General features: G+C 43.8%; 1 protein-coding gene across 6 annotated transcripts in view; it reads right to left on the bottom strand.

The window, feature by feature from the left end:
- Nucleotides 1–5930: 5930 nt before the first annotated feature.
- The window catches only part of MRO (maestro), a 32336-nt gene continuing 18805 nt past the window's right edge, over nt 5931–19461 (bottom strand). For all 6 annotated transcript variants that reach the window (XM_007974000.3, XM_007973999.3, XM_073006289.1 and 3 more), the window contains 5 exons: nt 17639–17785; nt 16020–16202; nt 12309–12464; nt 10874–10981; nt 5931–10209 (listed from right to left, as the gene is read on the bottom strand). In XM_007974000.3, coding sequence (XP_007972191.1) covers nt 10156–10209; nt 10874–10981; nt 12309–12464; nt 16020–16202; nt 17639–17785 — 648 coding nt within the window. In that variant the 3' untranslated portion in view covers nt 5931–10155. The remainder of the gene's footprint in view (nt 10210–10873; nt 10982–12308; nt 12465–16019; nt 16203–17638; nt 17786–19461) is intronic.

The following is a 19461-nucleotide window of genomic DNA, read 5'->3' as shown; positions in this document are numbered from 1 at the left end:
TTCTTTTTTTGATACTAGGTGTCCAAAAACCAGTGTGTATTTCCTTTTTGAGATGGAGTCTTGCTCTTGTCGCCCAGGCCAGAGTATAGTGGTGCGCTCTCAGCTCACTTTCACCTCTGCCTCCCAGGTTCAAGTGATTCTTCTGTCTCAGCCTCCCAAGTAGTTGGGATAACATGCCCAGCTATTTTTTTTTTTCTTTTGTATTTTTAGTAGAGACAAGATTTCACTATATTGGCCAGGCTGGTCTCAAACTCCTGATCTCAGGTGATCCACCTGCCTTGGTCTCCCAAAGTGCTGGGATTACAGACATGAGCCACCATACCCAGTCTTCCAGTGTGTATTTCATATGCTTACAGTGCTTCTTAATTTAGACTAGCCATCTTTAAATTACTCAGCAGTCACAGGTGGCTGGAGACTACCATATTGGACAGCATACACTAGAGACCCAGGAAACTATGCAAATATCCCCTGGAAGGATCCTGCACAATCACTGCACACACACACACATATTCTAGAGACAGAGTCTTTTCTGTCTTCCAGGCTGGAATGCAGTGGTGCTATCATGGTTCACTGCAGCCCTTGACCTCCTGGGCTCAAGTGATCCTTCTACCTCAGCCTCCTAAGTAGTTTGAACCATAGGCATATGCCACTGGGCCTGGCTAATTATATATATATTTATTTATTTATTTTTATATTTATTAATTTTTTTTATATATTAACATATTATATATATTAATTTTTTATATATATATATTTAGACATAGGGTCTCACTGTGTTGCCCAGGCTGGTCTTGAACTCCTGGCCTCAAGAAATCCTCCTGCCTCAGCCTCCCAAAGTGCTGGGATTACAGGTATGAGCCACCACGCCCAGCTTCACTGCTCACATGTAATGATCCAACAACTCTGTCTCCTTGGAGGTCAGGGTGAACAGGGCCCTCAGAAAACAGGATGTGGAATTATTGGTTATTGACTACAGCAGAGAAAAGTCAAGGCCAGGCCAAAAAGAGCAGGTTCACAGAGGGCTGCTGCCACCCTCGACTCTGGGCAAGAGTCCCCCACGCTGGGAGCTCTCCGCCTGCTCCATGGTATAAGGCAGCAGGCTAAGGGGCTGCAAGGGGTACATGCGGGGCTAAGGGCCTCTGGTGAAAGGGAGTTTCAGAAGGGGGAAATGAGAAGGGGAGTCGCAGGGCTCTACTGAGAAACAAGGAGTGCCACATGCATGCGCCATCCCCATGAAGCAGAGGCCTCCTCTGGCTGACATCCCTGTCAGCCATAATCACAGCTAGAGCACCTGTCTCCCAAGGAACATTCCACAGCAGCTGAAGAGAGATGTTAGCTCATGCCGGGCCAACCGTGCAAGCGGAATCTTTCAGACAGTCCCAGGCCAAGATCAGCAGTTCTTAATATAGAATGCCTCCTCATGTAGGTCAAAAGAATGCAAAGGTCCTGGTGAGTCTCCAAGGCACTGAGTTCTTAAGAATGTAATTATGGATTGGAAGAAGCTAAGTCCCTAGAGTCCAAAAGTTAGTTGTCAAATTTTAAGTGCCGAGAGAGAGAGAAGAAAGAAAGGAATCCTGGCTAGATTGGACTATTTGTCATGGTGGGATGGAAGTGGTTTAATAGCTGCTTTGCTGGATTTTCTAGCACTCCTTGAAATACAGGTTCCTTGATAAGTAGTGTGTATTTGGAAGACTTGCTGTTTGTTACTCAAACCCTGTACACACACACACACACACACATAAATATGTACTCCCCAAATTTTTGCAATCAGTGACACCTAACAGTGTTGAAGACGTAAGCCAAAGAAATATGCGTAAATTTGGTAATAAATGAGTCTCATGGCAGGAGGGAGATGTACAACAATCCTAATTGACTATGTAAATACAACTCATGCTGTTAAATTGTTCTAGAGAGGGCACAACAGCATGAGGTACTTGCATTCTTCCAGCAGCCTTCAAACCTGCTGTAACAGGCTATGAGCAGATAATACCCCAGCGGCAGAGCATGAAGACTAAGCTGAATAGTACATGTTCACCTAACAGAGCTTACCCCAAGTGAAAGGGCTTTATTAAAAAGAGCAAGGGATATGCTCGATAGGCTCTGGGGGTGGCTATGTTCACAGTAGGGAAGGAGGGGTTATGTTTTGAGATGAGAAATGATTTCCACCCCCTCACCACACACACCCTGCATGAAATCCCATCCTATCCAAACCCTCCATTGGGAGAAACCAGCTGAGATATCTTGCCCACTGTCTCTTTCTGCAAGACTCCACATGTCACAAAGGCTGGATTTACTCCACTCAGTGGAGCCAGGGCAGGACCAGAAGTGGGGAAAGCAGAGGAGTGAACTAGAGACTAGGCAATGGCTTTGCCTGTCTGTTTGTTGCTTGTTTTTAATGATTTGTTTAAAGCCCATCCATGAAAATTACTGACAGTATTTCTTCAGTTAAGAAATCATCATGAACTGCTCTCTTATCTAAAGAACTTTGAAAGTAGAAGCTCTAAAGTTCAACTTTCTGCCACAGGCTGCCTGCCATTGGCCACACCACAGGCTCCAGCACCAGAAACACACAGAAGCAGAGAGGGCAAGATTTGAACACCCCTTAGAGGTGGATGAACCAACCCCACCAGCTCAGACTTCTCCCCATCCTATAGCCAGCTGGGGGCAGTCACACAGACAGTTGGAGACAGTCTTGCATCAATGCTGGGGAAACCGGAAGTTATAGGTTTTAATTTCTTAGGCAGACCTCATTTGTTCACATCTAAGTCTCCATCTTATTTAATGAAAAGCCTTGGGAAATCCAAAATGGGAGGCCAGCCCTTACTTTTCTTGGGAAAGGTAAGAGTGAGCAGGTTAATTGTCAAGTCCTGGAATAATCACAGATCCAGGTAGGGCAAAGGTCTGTTAAGATTAAACAGATTTAACTATGCAAATTCCATTACCTTCATAATAAAACCCTCTCTTTGTTTACTGATAGTTAATCGGAGGACACCAGACATAAATATAAATCATTTAACCATGTAAATAAGCAAACTGTGTTTACTATAGGAAATTGTGTTTGTTCCTTTAAGTCATAAAATTTTTATTTAGGAAATTGAATTTGTTCCCTTAAGTTGTAAAATAAGCTCACTAGCTTTGAATTAATTTAATCCACCAGTCCACACAGTGTGTACATCTTACTCATCAGAAAATCTCACATTCCTAGACTTCCTCTTCTCAGGCTTATTGGGAGCTAGTAAATCAGCTGTCACTCTAGTAGATTTAAATCCAAACATATAAAATTTTCATTTTTCCCTAATGGAGTTTAATTAGTTTTTGACTTAAACTTTTTTTTTTTTTTTTTTTGAGACAGAGTCTCGCTCTGTCACCAGGCTGGAGTGCAGTGGTACAGTCTCAGCTCATTGCAAGCTCCGCCTCCTGGGTTCACACCATTCTCCTGCCTCAGCCTCCTGAGTAGCTGGGACTACAGGCTTGCGCCACCACGCCCAGCTAACTTTTCTATTTTTAGTAGAGACGGGGTTTCACCATGTTGGCCAGGATGGTCTCCATCTCTTGACCTCGTGATCCACCCGCCTCGGCCTCCCAAAGTGCTGGGATTACAGGCGTGATCCACCACACCCAGGCTACTTCAACTTGATCTTACTATTAGAGTAACTTAAAGGAAAAGAGTCAGGTTTTCCACAATTTCTGAATGTTATTCTTTCTATCATACCAAAAAAGTTTGGATGTAACTAAATTGTACAGACTAGATAGATGTTAAACTTGTAAACTGAATCCTATTTGACATGTAATGGGTACTTAGTATCTGGAACAAACAACCTTATGTAAAATAATGTATCTACCTAATTTTATTGAGTTTATATTTTTAAGATATTTATGTGTAGTGATTACTTGGTGCTTTTGTTTTTTATTTATTTTTATTTATAGTATTTATTTATTTATATTATTTTATTATTATTTATTTTAAATTAAAATCTGTGGCACCTGGCCACAAGTAGGCTGGGCACAGTGGCTCACACCTGTAATTCCAGTACTTTGGGAGGCCGAGGTGGGCAGATAGCTTGAGGTCAGGAGTTCAAGACCAGCCTGATCGACACCCCGTCTCTACTAAAAATATAAAAATTAACGGGCATGGTGGCTTGTGCCTGTAATCCCAGCCACTTGGGAGGCTGAGGAAGGAGAATTGCTTGGACCGAGGAGGCGGAATTTGCAGTGAGCAGAGATGGCGCCACTGAACTCCAGCCTGGGCAACAGAGCAAGACTCTGTCTCAAATAAATAAATTGAGATCTGTGTTAACATCTTATTTCATTCTCTCCACCCTTCACCTTGTATAAATAGTCTCCAATCATGAGTGGCTATCATGCAAATAGGAACACTCCATTTGGGAGTAATGTTCCACAATTTACACAGACTTTCTCATCCGATCATCAGAGTCTGTTGTGCTGTGGGTTTTACCTCCACTTGACAAGTGAAGACCCTGAGGCTCTGAGAGGTTATGTGACTTGCTCAAGATAAGCAGCTAGTAAATGATAGAGTCAGAGTGTAAAGCCAGGTCTTCTGATACCAAATGTAGTGTCCTTTCGGCCGCCACGATGTCACATTTGAGATTGAGCTTCTCTCCTCTTCCAGCGTCTGGTCATATCTGCTGATGCAGTCAGGCCGGCATGTTAAAAACTTTGGATTTCTGATCGCAGTTTTGCTGTGGCAAAGGCATGTGCCTCTAGCAGTGTTGCTTAGGAAATGACATTTTTAACTCTCTGATCCGCATTTCTGAAAAACATTTTCTTCTTGCAGGGAGACATTTGGGCCATTACCTAGTTAACATTTGCAAACTGCTATAGGAAATTCATCTGCTTGAAAGGAACATGATTAATAGCATCACCCTCAGAAACAGAAGGTGAGGTGTTAATTATTAACAAGAGCTTGCTTAAAAGATACAATACGGAATTCTTAACAGAGCTGTTGGGAATATTAGGATGGAATGAACAGGATCTATTGAAACCACCTCAAGAGTGTGTAAAAAGGCACTGCTCCCACTCTGAGCGATCACACACCCGAAAGGGTGGAGTGGGAAAGAACCACTTGCTATTCTCATTGTTATGATTCTTATCTTTATAAAAATTCCAAAACCTATCAGGTGACAGATTCCTACTTGGTCAAAAAGCCAGCATTTGCAACTCAATGAATTCAACCAATCTTTACTGAACACCCATGTCAGGCAAGACTCACAGCCACATTCTTGGAGAACTAATAAAGGATACGGAGGCTATCTCCAGGACTGGTGGATCAGGGTAACGCTCAAATACCAATGGACCTGTCTGAAGACCTGGGCAGCTTCAAGAAGAGCAGAAATACTATCTGGAGAGTGTGTTAGGAATGAGGAACAAAAATAATTAACATTTCCTGAGCACCTTCTATGTACCAAGAGTGCTCAGTGTGACTTAATTGAATCTTTGCAGCCCAGCAATTCTATGCATTGGGTTATCGTCTCCATTTCACAGATCAGCACACTGAGGCTTGATGCGCTGATTTGCTCACACCTGGCTAAATGGTAGAGCCAGGCTGCATCCTCCTAGCAGCTCTGCTCTACCTCTGAAGAAAATGGCATTTGGAATCAGGCCAGGGAATGGCTGATAGAAACAAGGAACTGGAAAGTATTCCAGACAGTAGGAAATGAGGGAGCATCATGGGAAATTCTAGGTTAGTGTTTATTATAAGGAATCTTAGAAGTCTGGCTTGGGAGTCTGTGCTTAACTTGGTAAATAGTAGGTGTCTTTGCATATCAAATCATCTCTCCTCAGTAAATTAGGATGTGTTGGATTTATCTAGAACCCAGGGATTTTCTGAAACCATTTAACATGTAAATAAAGGAACAAAAGATTTACTCTACTGTGGTCAGACAGAATTAATGTAAGTTCAGTAACATAAATAAAATGATAATCATAAGTCACTTTATTTGTCATCAAGTTATATTATCAACAGGTTATTGTCATCAACAGATTAAAACAAAATGTCTCAAAAGGACAAAGGCAAACACATACTACCGAGGGTAAACAATGACCATCCCAGGCTTTCCAAGCATGTATATCACTTACACTCATGGACTTTTTTTCATTTTAAAAGGGCACTTTTGCATGTGTTTTATAACTATAAAAGTAATACATGCTCATTGCAGCAAACTTAGAAAATGCAGAAACGCACAAATATCTGTCTTCCATACAACACTAACTGCTACCTACCCTACATAGCTGTTGTTTCTCACTTTCCAAACACTCCAGTGCTTTTTTATAACGTGTAAAGCGTTCCCCCAATTAAGTAGTCTATTGACTGGAAGTTCACAGGCTTCTGCTCTCATTGATTAGCAGAATTGGTCACACCTGTTAGATTCTCAGCCACCTCCTTTGTCATTTTCTCTCCTCTCTCTCCACCACTTCCCTCTCCCCTTTAAGAAAGACCTATCTCAGCCTGATGCAGTGGCTCACGCCTGTAATTCCAGCACTTTGGGAAACCAAGGTGGGCAGATCACTTGAGGTCAGGAGTTCGAGACCAGCCTAGCCAACATAGTGAAACCCCGTCTCTACTAAAAATACAAAAATTAGCTGGGCATGGTGGCAGGCACCTGCAATCCTAGCTACTCAGGAGCCTGAGACAGGAGAATTGCTTGAACCTGGGAGGTGGAGGTTGCAGTGAGCCGAGATCATGCCATTGCACTCCAGCCTGGGTGACAGAGCGTGGCTCCATCTCAAAAATAAAAATAAAGAAAGAAAGACCCATCTCGTGAGTGCCAGAGACACAAGGGACCAAGCATAGGTCTACCCTCAGCACTTAGCATGGGGGGCGGGGCACTTGAACATTCCTTTTTTCTGTCTTTCATTCAACTGCTCAATAAGGTTCAAAATTAATATTCAAAATTAAGAAATGTCAAAACATTACCTTTGGGTTGGCATTCAGATAAACACGGGGAAGGGGAAACTTGAAATGCACAAGCATAAAAGTAACCTGTACATTGGTTATAAGGAATGAAATCGATGACTCTCACTTGTCAAAATGGGCTCCTCCCAGGAAGGAGTGACAGCTTCAGATGACTTTCTGACATTTTTCCCCCTTATCAACATTCATTTACAGAGTGCTTTTGCAGTCACCAGGGAGATACAAATGATGTACAAGATAGAGCCCTGCCTTCTTCCATAGTTTCAATCTTAACAGGAAAAAAAAAAAAAAAAAAACCATAAAAAGACATATAGGGAAACAAAAAAAAAACCTTTCAGATAAGATATAAGTGGTATAATATCGCTAGAATGTTCTGGGAATTCAGAGACTCGAGCTCTCCCCGACTGATCAGGACTTTGACCTAGGCGTTGGAGTACAGATAAGATATACATGTGAAATGTGTGTGTGTGTGAGTCCAGGTGGGTGTGCACAGGTGAGGGGACTCAACACAGAAATAGCAGATTGAGCCAAGGTGAGGGGGTGTAGGAGACCAAGACATGTTGAAAGAAGAGAAAAGAGCCAAACTTGGCTGAAGCAAAGAGAGTAACAGAAGAAAAGGAAGGTTGAAAGCCTGAAATGGCAGACTGAACGATGGACTTCATTCCCTCTGCAATTTGGAATCACTTAGTCATTGAGCAAATGTTCCTTAATCACGTGGCCAGGCCCTGTGATAGGTATGGTGAGAAACAGAAAAAAACAAACAAAACAAACAAACAAAAACAACATGGTCCCTTGCTCTTGCCACCAAATTTCATGATAACATAAATTTCTGGAAATAGAATTTAAACTCAAAGAGGACTTATGAAGAGCAAACCAAAATTAGCCAAGATAACAGTTAATAATAAGGAATCTTCTTTGGTTACTTATTGCTGTGTGACAAATTATCCCAAAGTTTAATGACTTAAAACAACAATCATTTGATTCTTTGTTCATGCTTCTGCAATTGAGACGGGCTTGACAGAGACGCTTGTCTCTTTTCCATATGGGGTCAACTGGAGTAGCTTCAATGGCTAGGGTCTGGCTGGAAGGGACAACTTGTGTCATGTGTCTGGGCTTCGGACTCTGCTGTGGGTTGGGTGTCTCCATTCTCCTTCACATGGTGATCTCAGGCACTCTCCTTTGTTCCTGGTAGTTCAACATCTTATGTGGCAGCTGGCTTCCCCCACAACTCAAACGAGGAAACTGCCAGGGTTCTAGGCCCAGCACAGTGCCATTTATCACAATCTCCTGATTAAAGCAAGTCACAAAGGCAGCCCAGATTCAAACAGAAGGGACTAAACAAGGACATGAGTATCAGGAGGCATGACTCATTGGGGGCCACCAAAATAAAAGGTTACTGTGGAATCTTAAAGTCAAATAATTCAACCACATCTTCCACAATTTTAACCAATACAGTGACGTTAACTGCATAGGTTTTTCTACTCTATACCACGTAACCCCACCCATCTCGCCTTATCCCCACCTTTTTGAATGCCAGCCACATGCAGTCATTTCTCAGACCACTCACTGATCACTTAATGGAACTGCATCAAGTTTAAACTAACCTTGCAACAAAATTTCGAAGAGGCCAACATCCAGGGAGCAGGTGCTGGGAGGGGCAGGGGGCTTACAGCTCAGAACCACCCACACCCCCTTGAGCCTGTGTCCCTCCTAAAATCTCTTGCTGTCATGTTCTTCAGATTCAAAACAGGAAGGAAGAAAATCCATTCCTGCCTGGCACTTGCCACTCCGTCTGCCATCTCCCACATCCTCATCTCGCCTAGGCCTTTCCTCACCCCCACATCTGTGTCACACCACCCTGTCCCTGGGAGCTACAGCAGAAAATTGAGTTCCTGGTTCTCAGAATGCTGTTTAAGATCCTGCTGTAGTTTTAATAATCTCTCGTGTTTTAAATTGTCTTGAACAAAACACTCTGGGTGTGGCCTGGATACTGAGTTCAGGGGTGGTACCAGAGTTTCTATAGAAGCCTGGGATGCAATCTGGTTGGAGGGAGGGTGAGCGGGACTAAGAGATTTTTCTTGTGATTTTTATGAGTGATATGACTCCTCAGATAACTAGGATTGATCACCAAAATAATTGGCATTAATAGCCAAAAAGTAATTAATAAAAACATACACTCAGCTCACATAAATTAATGAAAATGTATACTTAGTACATATAAAAGCAAAAGTTAAATGGGCTTAGTAGAGGAGCAGAAGCAGAGACGTTTGCGTTTGTTTTGTTTTTAACATTTCTAACCATCCATCAGTTATTCCACGGACAGGCAGGATGGCATGGTTATTGAGTATGGGCTCAAGAAATCAGACCGTACGCATTTGAATTCCAGCTCCACTGTTCACTGAGTTATCTGGGGCAAGTTACCTAATTTCCCCGTGTCTTAGCTTTCTATCTATAAAATGAGAACAATAGTAGTACTTACTATCTCATAGGGTTGTCGCAAGTATTAAATAGAACTTACAAAAAGCACTTTGACCGTGTCCACTAAATTGTAAGCACTCAGTAAGTGTTACCTACTATTGTTATCCCTTAAGTTATCATGAGCATGAGGATTTTCAACACATGCTTTATATATTTTTTCTCTCTATTAATTCTTGTTTCGGATGATCTTGAAAGCAATGACTGTTTACAATTATGAGACACTAAAGATACCCCTGCAAGCCACCTTCTTGGTATCTTGGCCAACTTTAAATAAATCTTGGCAAGAAAAGGTATCAATAGCAAATACACCAAAAACAAAAACAAAAACCAGAAAAAAAAAAAAAAACAGAAACAAAAAACAAAAACCTTAAGGTAACAAGTATTCTCCTAAGCCTCAGAAATTGAGTGTTAAAAATAAAAGCTAGGTGACAGAGATGAACCTAAGAAAGAAAAAGCTGAGAAATAAGCACTGAATCTATATACACTTGGAATGTTTTAAAGAAAGTGTGTACCTGCTCATCAAATTTGTATGGGGAGGAAATGAAACAAGTGAAAGCAGTCTAGAATTTTACTTTAGATATAATCATACAATTCCATGTATTATTTTTGCCTTTGATTGCTCTCCCAGCACCCTCTTTTCCATTACAATCCCAAGAGGCAAGAAGAGGCATCCAGTGAGATAAAACAGGGGAACACGATGGCTCAGCAATGCACTCACATAGAACCATTTCCCTGCTGCTCTGCGCTTACAGAATTTTATTTGCGTAGAAGAACTGCAGGATCTCTGGATGATAATGGCTCTGAAAGAAATTAGCAAAGGTACGCATGAGGGCGGGATTCAGCAAACTTCCTTGACTATGTAACTAGTAGGCAGTGGTCAGTGCAGGGCATGTGGATAAGCAGGACAGGTGGAGGCATCACCTGCGTCCAGCTAGTGACCTGAACTGGAACTGCCAATATATCACGTGCTTGATCCTCTAGGCGTTTTGTCATTTACGTTGTATGATGGGTCAATTACAATCAAAACATAGTTGGCTTGGCTGGGCATGCTGGCTCACACCTGTAATTCCAGCACTTTGAGAGGCCAAGGCAGGCAGATCACTTGAGATCAGAAGTTCAAGACCAGCCTGGGCAACATGGTGAAATACCATCTCTACTAAAAATACAAAAGTTAACCGGGTGTGGTGGCGCACGCCTGTAATCTCAGCTACTCAGGAAGCTGAGGCACGAGAATCGCTTGAACCTGGAGGTGAAGGCTGCAGTGAGCCGAGATGGTGCCACTGCACTTGCTCTGGGTGACAGACCAAGACTCTGCCCAGAAAAAAAAAAAAGAAAGAAAAAAAACATAGTTGGCCTGAGTCATTTTATGGGGGGTATCTCTTTCTTGTGCTTGGCCACCTTCCGTGTTAACCACCAGGAGGGCAGGGACCGGAAGAGAATTCTCTCCTACCCTGGCTCACTCACCAGCTGCCGGTAGAGCTTAGTGTTCCTTTGATCTTCTTCACTCTGGAAGCTGTATTCCTGCCTTAGTTTCAGATATGGAGAACAGGCTCGAAATGTTGTTTTGCAAGCCTGAGAAAAATAATGTTACTATTTTATTTATTAGAGCATTCTATAATCCCAAGCAAGGAAAAGTATCCCAGAGGTTGCACCCAATCTGTGGTCAGGGGGCCACTGAAGGTGTGAAAGTAACTTCCAGGTAGTTTCAACATTTGAATCTTAAAGGATGTATGCTTATAGGACGGCCATGTCTATAATTTGGGGACTGGCGGGAAGGGCATAGCTTTATAGTTTAGCACAGCCCTTGTTATTATCTCATCAAAAGTAGTACTGGATTCCGAAATTTAATTTCTCTCTCAGTAACTTAAAGAAGGCAAGTGGTTTGGTAGAAAGCTTTTCTCCCAAATGGTTTGAAACGTTCACCAAGTCCCACTCCAAAGCAGGCCTGAAGTTGATCCAACCTTGTTAGGACACATTTTCTCCAAGAATAAAACAAAACTACCAGAAGAAATTAATAAGTCATGGGTGGAGCCAGGCGAGGTGGCTCACGCCTGTAATCCCAATACTTTGGGAGGCTGAGGCGGGTGGATCACCTGAGGTCAGGAGTTCGAGACCAGCCTGGCCAACGTGGTGAAATCTCATTTCTACTAAAAATATAAAAAATTAGCAGGGTATGGTGGTGGGCACCTGTAATCCCAGCTACTCAGCAGGTTTAGGCAGGAGAATCACTTGAACCCCAGAGGCTGAAGTTGCAGTGAGCTGAGATCCCACCATTGCACTCTAGCCTGGGCATCAAGAGCAAAATTCTGTCTCAGGAAAAAAAAAAAAAAAAAAAAAAAGAAGAAGAAAGAAAGAGAGAAGGAAGGAAGGAAGGAACGAAGGAAGGAAGGAGAAAGAGAAAGAAAGAAGAAAGAGAGAGAGGAAGAAAGAGAAAGAAAGAAAGAAAGAGAGAGAGAGAGAGCGCGAGAGAGGGAGGGAGGGAGGGAGGGAGGGAAGAAAGGAAGGAAAGAAAAGAAACAAAAGAAAAGCAGCTATAGGTGGGAAATCTATACCAAGCACAATGACAAAAGCTAATTGGGCATGAATAAATATCCTCATTATGTGGGCTGCTGCACCACTGATTAAATCTGTGCCTCTCTGCCCCCAACCCCATTACCCTGAGCTTATCTAGCATTGACAGGTACTGGGCTTGGGCAGGTGGGGCAGATGGAAAATAACACTTTTGCTCAAAGAGAGATTACACACTGAAGAGGCACCTTGTCTAGGATGCATACAGAAATGCTGCTAAGTATCTACAGCAGTGCTAGCAGGAACCCCAGGGTCTGGCGTCTCAACTCGCAACTCCCTTTATGAATAGCATGGAGATGTCACTCTGTTGGTTGCAGAGTCAAGGCCTTACCTTGGCAACCTGGGGGTTTCTGTCCTGTAAATGGATCAGGAGGGAATCTCGTGTCTGCTTAACCTGACCGGTGAAAAATTTTTTCCATTTCCTCCCGGCAAAGGCAGCCAATTGCCCAAACAAAACAAAGGCCGAGTATCTCAGACTGTCATTCTCCTGTGGTCCCCGTCGACAAAACAATAAGAAAGCCAGGTCATTACCAAAAGGCAATTGCATCTGAACACATCACAGCTGTCAATCAGAACACATCACAGCCGTCAATCTTGGCTGTACATTACAGGGTGGGCGGTGAGATCTGGTCTAAAGCACTTAACTGGGTGGGTGGGGATGGCTTGAAGAGGGCCCAAAGCCTTCAATGAACCTCTTTTCCAGCAGATGAGAGGACTAGCCTGGGAAATCACTAGTGCTACTCCCACATTCCCAGATTTTTTGTTCATTATTTCGTGTTCTGGAGATAGAATACATTTATAAAGTTCCCAAAATTCAAAATAACCAAAAAGCTTTATAGAACAAGTAGATCTACTTCCTACTCCTCTCCATTGGCCACCAAATTTTCCTCCCCACAAGCTAATAAAGTTATGTTTTGTGTATATCTCGCCCAAAAATAAAGAAGAAAGATGTATATCATGTGATCCTTTCCCTCTTTTCTACATATATGGAAGCACACGCCACTGTTGTTATGCACCTTGAGTGTTCATCAGTCTGAGAGCTCTTTCTATGTCAATACACAAAGGAGTTTTCATTTTTCTTTTTCTTTTCTTCTTTCTCTTTTTCTTTTCTGCACCAAAATTCATTCAACCAGTTCCCTGCTTATTACTCCAGCATTTTTGCCAAGTCTCTTCTCTTTGCTTTTGGTCTGAGTTTCTCCTATCTGCAGTGGATATAATAATCATGTTTCTTCCCCCAACACCCTCCCACCTCTCCCTGATTCCAGTCTGATTGGTTGGTTTGTCCCTGAGTGCATTTCAGTGGACGCCACCCTCTCTTTCTTTCCAAGGTGAGCTATTTGGTCCAAGTATTACCTTTCCAGGTGAGGAGAACAAGGCCCAAGGCACTTAAGGAACTTGCCCAAAATCACACTGTCAGGTAACAGAGCCAGTATAGTAACCCAAACACCTGACTCCTGGTGCACAGGTTTTGTAGTCTAAGCCCTCCTCCAGGTAAACCAGAGGGAGGAGGGCTGGGGTGGGCCTTCACAGTGGGGAAGGAGCACCAAGAACTGGGGGTCACAGAGACCCAACAAGACTGAGGACCACTAATGGTATCGTGAAGTATATTTTTAAAATTTAGCACATGATACATACCGAAATTGCCTTAGGATTGCATTTTATTTTATTTTTTTTAGACACAGCATCTTGCTACATTGCCCAGGCTGGCCTCCAACTCCTGGGCTCAAGTGACCCTCCTGCCTCAGCCTCCTGAGTAGCTGGGATTACAGGCACACACCACCATGCCTGGCTTAGGGTTGTATTATCTTCACTGCTCTATCAGTGAGGGTGTGTGTGTGTGCGTGTGTGTGTGTGTGTGCGCGTGTGTTTAACTAACTTTAATGGATACTGTACCCATCCAAAGCCATACCCTAATGCTATAAGATGTATAGACATGTAAAACAGATGCCCGTCCTCCTACGGACGGGCCTCAGATAGTGAAGAGTGCTATCTGTAATCGAGATATAAACTGTCAGCAAACAGCTCTGCATAAGAATTTCTGTGTTTCTACGTGGCCAGGGATTTCTGCTCAAAAATTCCAGACAACTAGGGTTTTAAAAAAATGGTTGAAGGCCAGGCACATGTCTCATGCCTGAAATCCCAGCCCTTTGGGAGGCTGAGACAGAAGAATTGCTTAAACCCAGTTAGAGACCAGCCTGGGCAACACAGTGAGACCCCATCTCTACAAAAACTACAAAAATTAGCCAGGCACAGTGGCATGCACTTGTGGTCCCAGCCATTCAGGAGGCTGAGGTGGGAGGATCACTTGAGCCTGGGAGGTTGAGGCTGCAGTGAGTTGTGTTCCTAGGCCACTGCACTCCAGCCTGGGCAATAGAGCGAGATCCTGTCTCAAAAAAAAAAAGTGGTTGAACGACAAACACGTTCTGGAAGTTCAGATGGCACCTCCAAGAGATTTAGAGCCATTTCCCCAGAGACATCTGCTTACACTCCAGTGTGCTAAGTAGGGACCTTTCCTCGCTCCCTCCCCAGAGAGGACTGGCTTACATTCAAGAGCAAAAATCCCTCTGTGTCTCTGGAGCAGGTGGGACACATGTGCCCAGCTCCTATGTGAGCTCCAAGTTACATAAGGTCAAGGCCTCTTCTCCCCTCCTGTGCTGCTGACACATCTGGCTCTCGCCATGTGGCTCCAGAGAGAATTAGGGCTTGGGGACATGCTGCAAATCTCTCTGGGAGTAAATAAAAGGTCTGTTCGCTGTTCTGTAGGTCTTGTCTTTCAGGGACAGAATAACTGGCAGGCTAACTTGTTAGCTTGCAGTCAGGGTCTCTGACACTTCTCAGTTTCGGACTGAACAATGTGCCGGTGCACTTTTTGCTTAGCCTGACTTGTCATCTGAGAGTTAAGAGTGCAGCCCTATAGTCAGAGGAGCTGGTGACATGGCTACTTCCTGGCTCTGTGAACTTGGGCAAGTTCTAACCTTTCTGTGCTTTGGTTTCCTTGTCTACAAAGTGAAGATAATTTCAGTGCCCATCTCACAGGGTTATTGTGATGATTATATGAGATGATTCATGTAAACTGCCTAGCACTGTGCCTGGCACACAGTGAGGGCTCACTAAATGCTAATCATTGCTATTGCCACATTTATAAGAGAGCATTGACTACATGTTAGTCAATCAGTGTACATCATTATCAGTGTACATATACCCACTTCTCTGTTAAGATGAACACTCGCCAGGCGTAGTGGCTCACACCCGTTATCCCAACACTTTGGGAGGCCGAGGCAGGTGGGTCACTAGAGCCCAGGAGTTTGAGACTAGCCTGGGCAATATAGTGAAAACCCATCTTTACCAAAAATACAAAAATTAGCCAGGCGTGGTGGCATGTGCCTGTAGTCCCAGTTACTTGGGAGGCTGAGGTGGGAGGATCACTTGAGCCCAAAAGGTGGAGGTTGCAGTGAGCCGAGAGCACGCCATGGCACTCCAGCCTGGGCGACAGAGTGAGACCTTGTCTCAAACAAACAAAAAAACCCTTGAGGGGTAGAGATAAAATTCTATGCATCTTTATATGTCCTCCCAACCCTAGCACAGCACTAGTCTCTCAACAAGATGTGTTAATAAATAAGTAAATAATAGAGACCTTGTTCCTACAGCAACAAACCACCCACAGCTCACATTTCTTTTTTTTTTTTTTTTTTTTTTTTTTTGAGATGGAATCTTGCTCTATTGCCAGGCCGCAGTGCAGTGGTGCGATCTCAGCTCACTGCAACCTCTGCCTCCCAAGTTCAAGTGATGCTTCTGCCTCAGCCTTCTGAGTAGCTGGGACTACAGGCGTGTACCACCAGGCCCAGCTAGTTGTTTGTATTTTAGTAAAGACAGGGTTTCGCCATGTTGGCCAGGGTGGTCTCTGTCTCCTAACCTCGTGATCCACCCACCTTGGCCTCCAAAGTGTTGGGATTATAGGCATGAGCCACCGCGCCCGGCCCCACAGTCACATTTCTAATCCCACTTTGATTTCAATAAAGCAGAATTTTTCTAATTTACTTACATCATCTAACAAAGTCCTGGTCTGAAGTGTGATGTCTATGAAGAAGGAACCCAAACCTTTCCCCTGGATCTTGCCCAGAACGACGGTCAGAGTCTTCATACTCTCATGAATGACTTCCAAACTCACAGGGTCATACAATCCATACACCAGCAGGTCGAGGACAATTTTCTTATGCTTTCTCACCTGTCACCAATGTTTGAAAGCATTAATAGCACAGGAATTGCTCTCCATGGGTTGAAAAGCAACCCCACATCTAGGCTACTAATAACCTAGGACTTGAATTAAGAGACCAAGGCTTTTTTTCAAGATCTGCACAATTCTCATTAAAATAGAAAAGCTCCATTAACCCAACCTAAGAGCCCAACTCAGCCTAGGAAGGAAAACAGAAAGAGTGATCTGGAGTGTGGCATGTGAGTGGGTGAGGCTGGGTAGGGCTCTTCAAATAGGGCGGCAGACCTGGGCGATCTCAGGGCCTGGGGAGAACTAGGTACCTGTATAGTGGGGAGGAGACAAAATGAGCACTGAAGTTGACAGATGGTAAAGGAGGAGGTGGAAAAAACATCTTTTATGAAACAAACATACATTACTAGAAAAAAATCACTTAAATTTATCAGGAAGGGTAACAACTGTGAGTTTATCTTTCCTGCAGCTCTGTCTCCCACAACTGATATTGCTGAGGTGACATGAGCCTAGGATGACCCTGAATGAGTGACACCTTGAATGAGTCTCCTCCCTTAAGTGCAGAAGGAACCTGTGACTCGCTTCCAGACTACAGACATGACTTTATATTGCATAAGACTCTTTTTTTTTTTTTTTTTTTGAAATGGAGTCTCGCTCTGTTGCTCAGGCTGGAGTGCCTGGTGTGATCTCTGCTCACACCTCAGCCTCCCGAGTAGCTGAGATTGCAGGCATGCCTGGCTAATTTTTTGTATGTTTACAAAAATACAAAAGAGATGGGGTTTCATCATGTTGGCCAGGCTGGTCTTGAACTCCCGACCTCAAGTGGTCCGCCCGCCTTGGCCTCTCAAAGTGCTGGGACTGCAGGCGTGAGGCACCGCAGCCCAGCCCATAACACTCTATCTTAGCAGACAGGAGGAGGCGACACCCTCCTGCTGGCCTGGAGGAAGCAAGTACACATCTACACATCTACAAACATCTAGTACACATCTACAAACAAAGATCTAGTACACATCTACGAACATCTCATTTGGTCTACATAATGCTGTGAGAGAGTGGCTTCTAGGCATTGAAAGTGGCCCCCAGCACACAGCAGTCAAAAAAACAGAAACCTCTGTCCCGCAATGGGAAGTAACTGAATTCTGCCAACAACTGTGTAAGCGAACCCTGAGCTTCAGGAAGGAATGCAGTCTGGCAGACACTTGATTGCAGCCTGGTGAGATCCTGAGCAGAGGACCCAGCTGAGCTACACCTGGACTCCTGACCAGCGAAAACCGAGATAATCAACATGTGTTGCTGTAAGCTGCTAAGTGTGTGTGGTGGTTTGTTCCAGGGTGATAGATAACTAATACCTCAGAGACCATACTCCAGCCCTGGAGTCTCCACACCAAGAGGGTTGGAGAGGCTTGGGGGGCTGGCTGAGCCCCACTCTCCTTCCCTACCTTGTCAGGGGCTTCACAGGCCATGGTTCCCAGGCCTCTCATTGCCATGTGACGCTTTTTAGCATTGGGGTCCCGAGCTCTTTCTGCCAAGATGAAAAGCACATTCTTCAGGGGCTCCCGATTCTGGAACCTCAGTTTCCAAGAGACCTGGGTGATGGGTCAAAAATGTATTAATTTGGGAGTGTTCAGAGTCATACCCAATCCCAACCCCAATCCCTCCCTCTAAAGAAAATCCCGCGATTGTCTGCTCAATTTTACCCCTTCATTCTCCTACTAAAAATGCCTGAGTTTTGTTGGAAATGTACTCATTTGGTCTACATAATGAATAAATTGATGGAGAAAGAGGGCAATAAAGATAATGCAGGCTGGTGGTGAGGTAGGTTTAGGAGATTACGGGGAGCGGCTCTAGAGCAGCTATGGGCGTGACAGAAGTTGAAAGAAAGAAAGACTTGATCAGTGTTGATGTGACCTGGGAATAGGGGTCCGTTTCACAGGGAAAGGAGTGCCATTACTCCTCAAAGAGCTCCCTTTACCCCTTCTTTTCCAGCTCTTCCCCATTTTTCTGCTCTCCTTTGTAGCCAAATGCCTTGAAAGACTTCTATACTTGTTTTCTCCCATTTGTCTCCTCCCATTGCCTCTTGAACCCTCTGCAATCAGGCTAATGTCCCCTCACCCCTACCCTGCCATATGGCTAATTCCAAGGGTCAGTTCTCAGTAGTCACATTACTCAAACTCTCAATAGCACTTGACATAATTAGCAAAGCATATCTGCAAACATCTAGTACACATCTACAGACATTTCAGGACTGACCTAGTACACATCTACAGACATTTCAGGACTGATGTAGTACACATCTGCAAACATTTCAGGACTGATCTAGTACACATCTGCAAACATTTCAGGACTGATGTAGTACACATCTACAAACATTTCAGGACTGATGTAGTACACATCTACAGACATTTCAGGACTGATGTAGTACACATCTACAGACATTTCAGGACTGATGTAGTACACATCTACAGACATTTCAGGACTGACCTAGTACACATCTACAGACATTTCAGGACTGATCTACTACACATCTGCAAACATTTCAGGACTGATCTAGTACACATCTGCAAACATTTCAGGACTGATCTAGTACACTTCTACAAACATTTCAGGACTGATGTAGCACACATCTACAAACATTTCAGGACTGATCTAGCACACATCTGCGAACATTTCAGGACTGACCTAGTACACATCTACAAACATTTCAGGACTGACCTAGTACACATCTACAAACATTTCAGGACTGACCTAGCACACATCTACAAACATTTCAGGACTGACCTAGCACACATCTGCAAACATTTCAGGACTGACCTAGCACACATCTGCAAACATTTCAGGACTGACCTAGCACACATCTACGAACATTTCAGGACTGACCTAGCACACATCTGCAAACATTTCAGGACTGACCTAGCACACATCTGCGAACATTTCAGGACTGATCTAGCACACATCTGCGAACATTTCAGGACTGATCTAGCACACATCTGCGAACATTTCAGGACTGATCTAGCACACATCTGCGAACATTTCAGGACTGATCTAGCACACATCTGCGAACATTTCAGGACTGATCTAGCACACATCTGCGAACATTTCAGGACTGATCTAGCACACATCTGCGAACATTTCAGGACTGATCTAGCACACATCTGCGAACATTTCAGGACTGATCTAGCACACATCTGCGAACATTTCAGGACTGATCTAGCACACATCTGCGAACATTTCAGGACTGATCTAGCACACATCTGCGAACATT

This window comes from Chlorocebus sabaeus, chromosome 18 (assembly GCF_047675955.1).
Source record: "Chlorocebus sabaeus isolate Y175 chromosome 18, mChlSab1.0.hap1, whole genome shotgun sequence".
Lineage (NCBI taxonomy): Eukaryota > Metazoa > Chordata > Mammalia > Primates > Cercopithecidae > Chlorocebus > Chlorocebus sabaeus.
The sequence above is the reverse complement of the archived record's forward strand: the minus strand, read 5'-3'. Positions and strand labels throughout refer to the sequence as shown.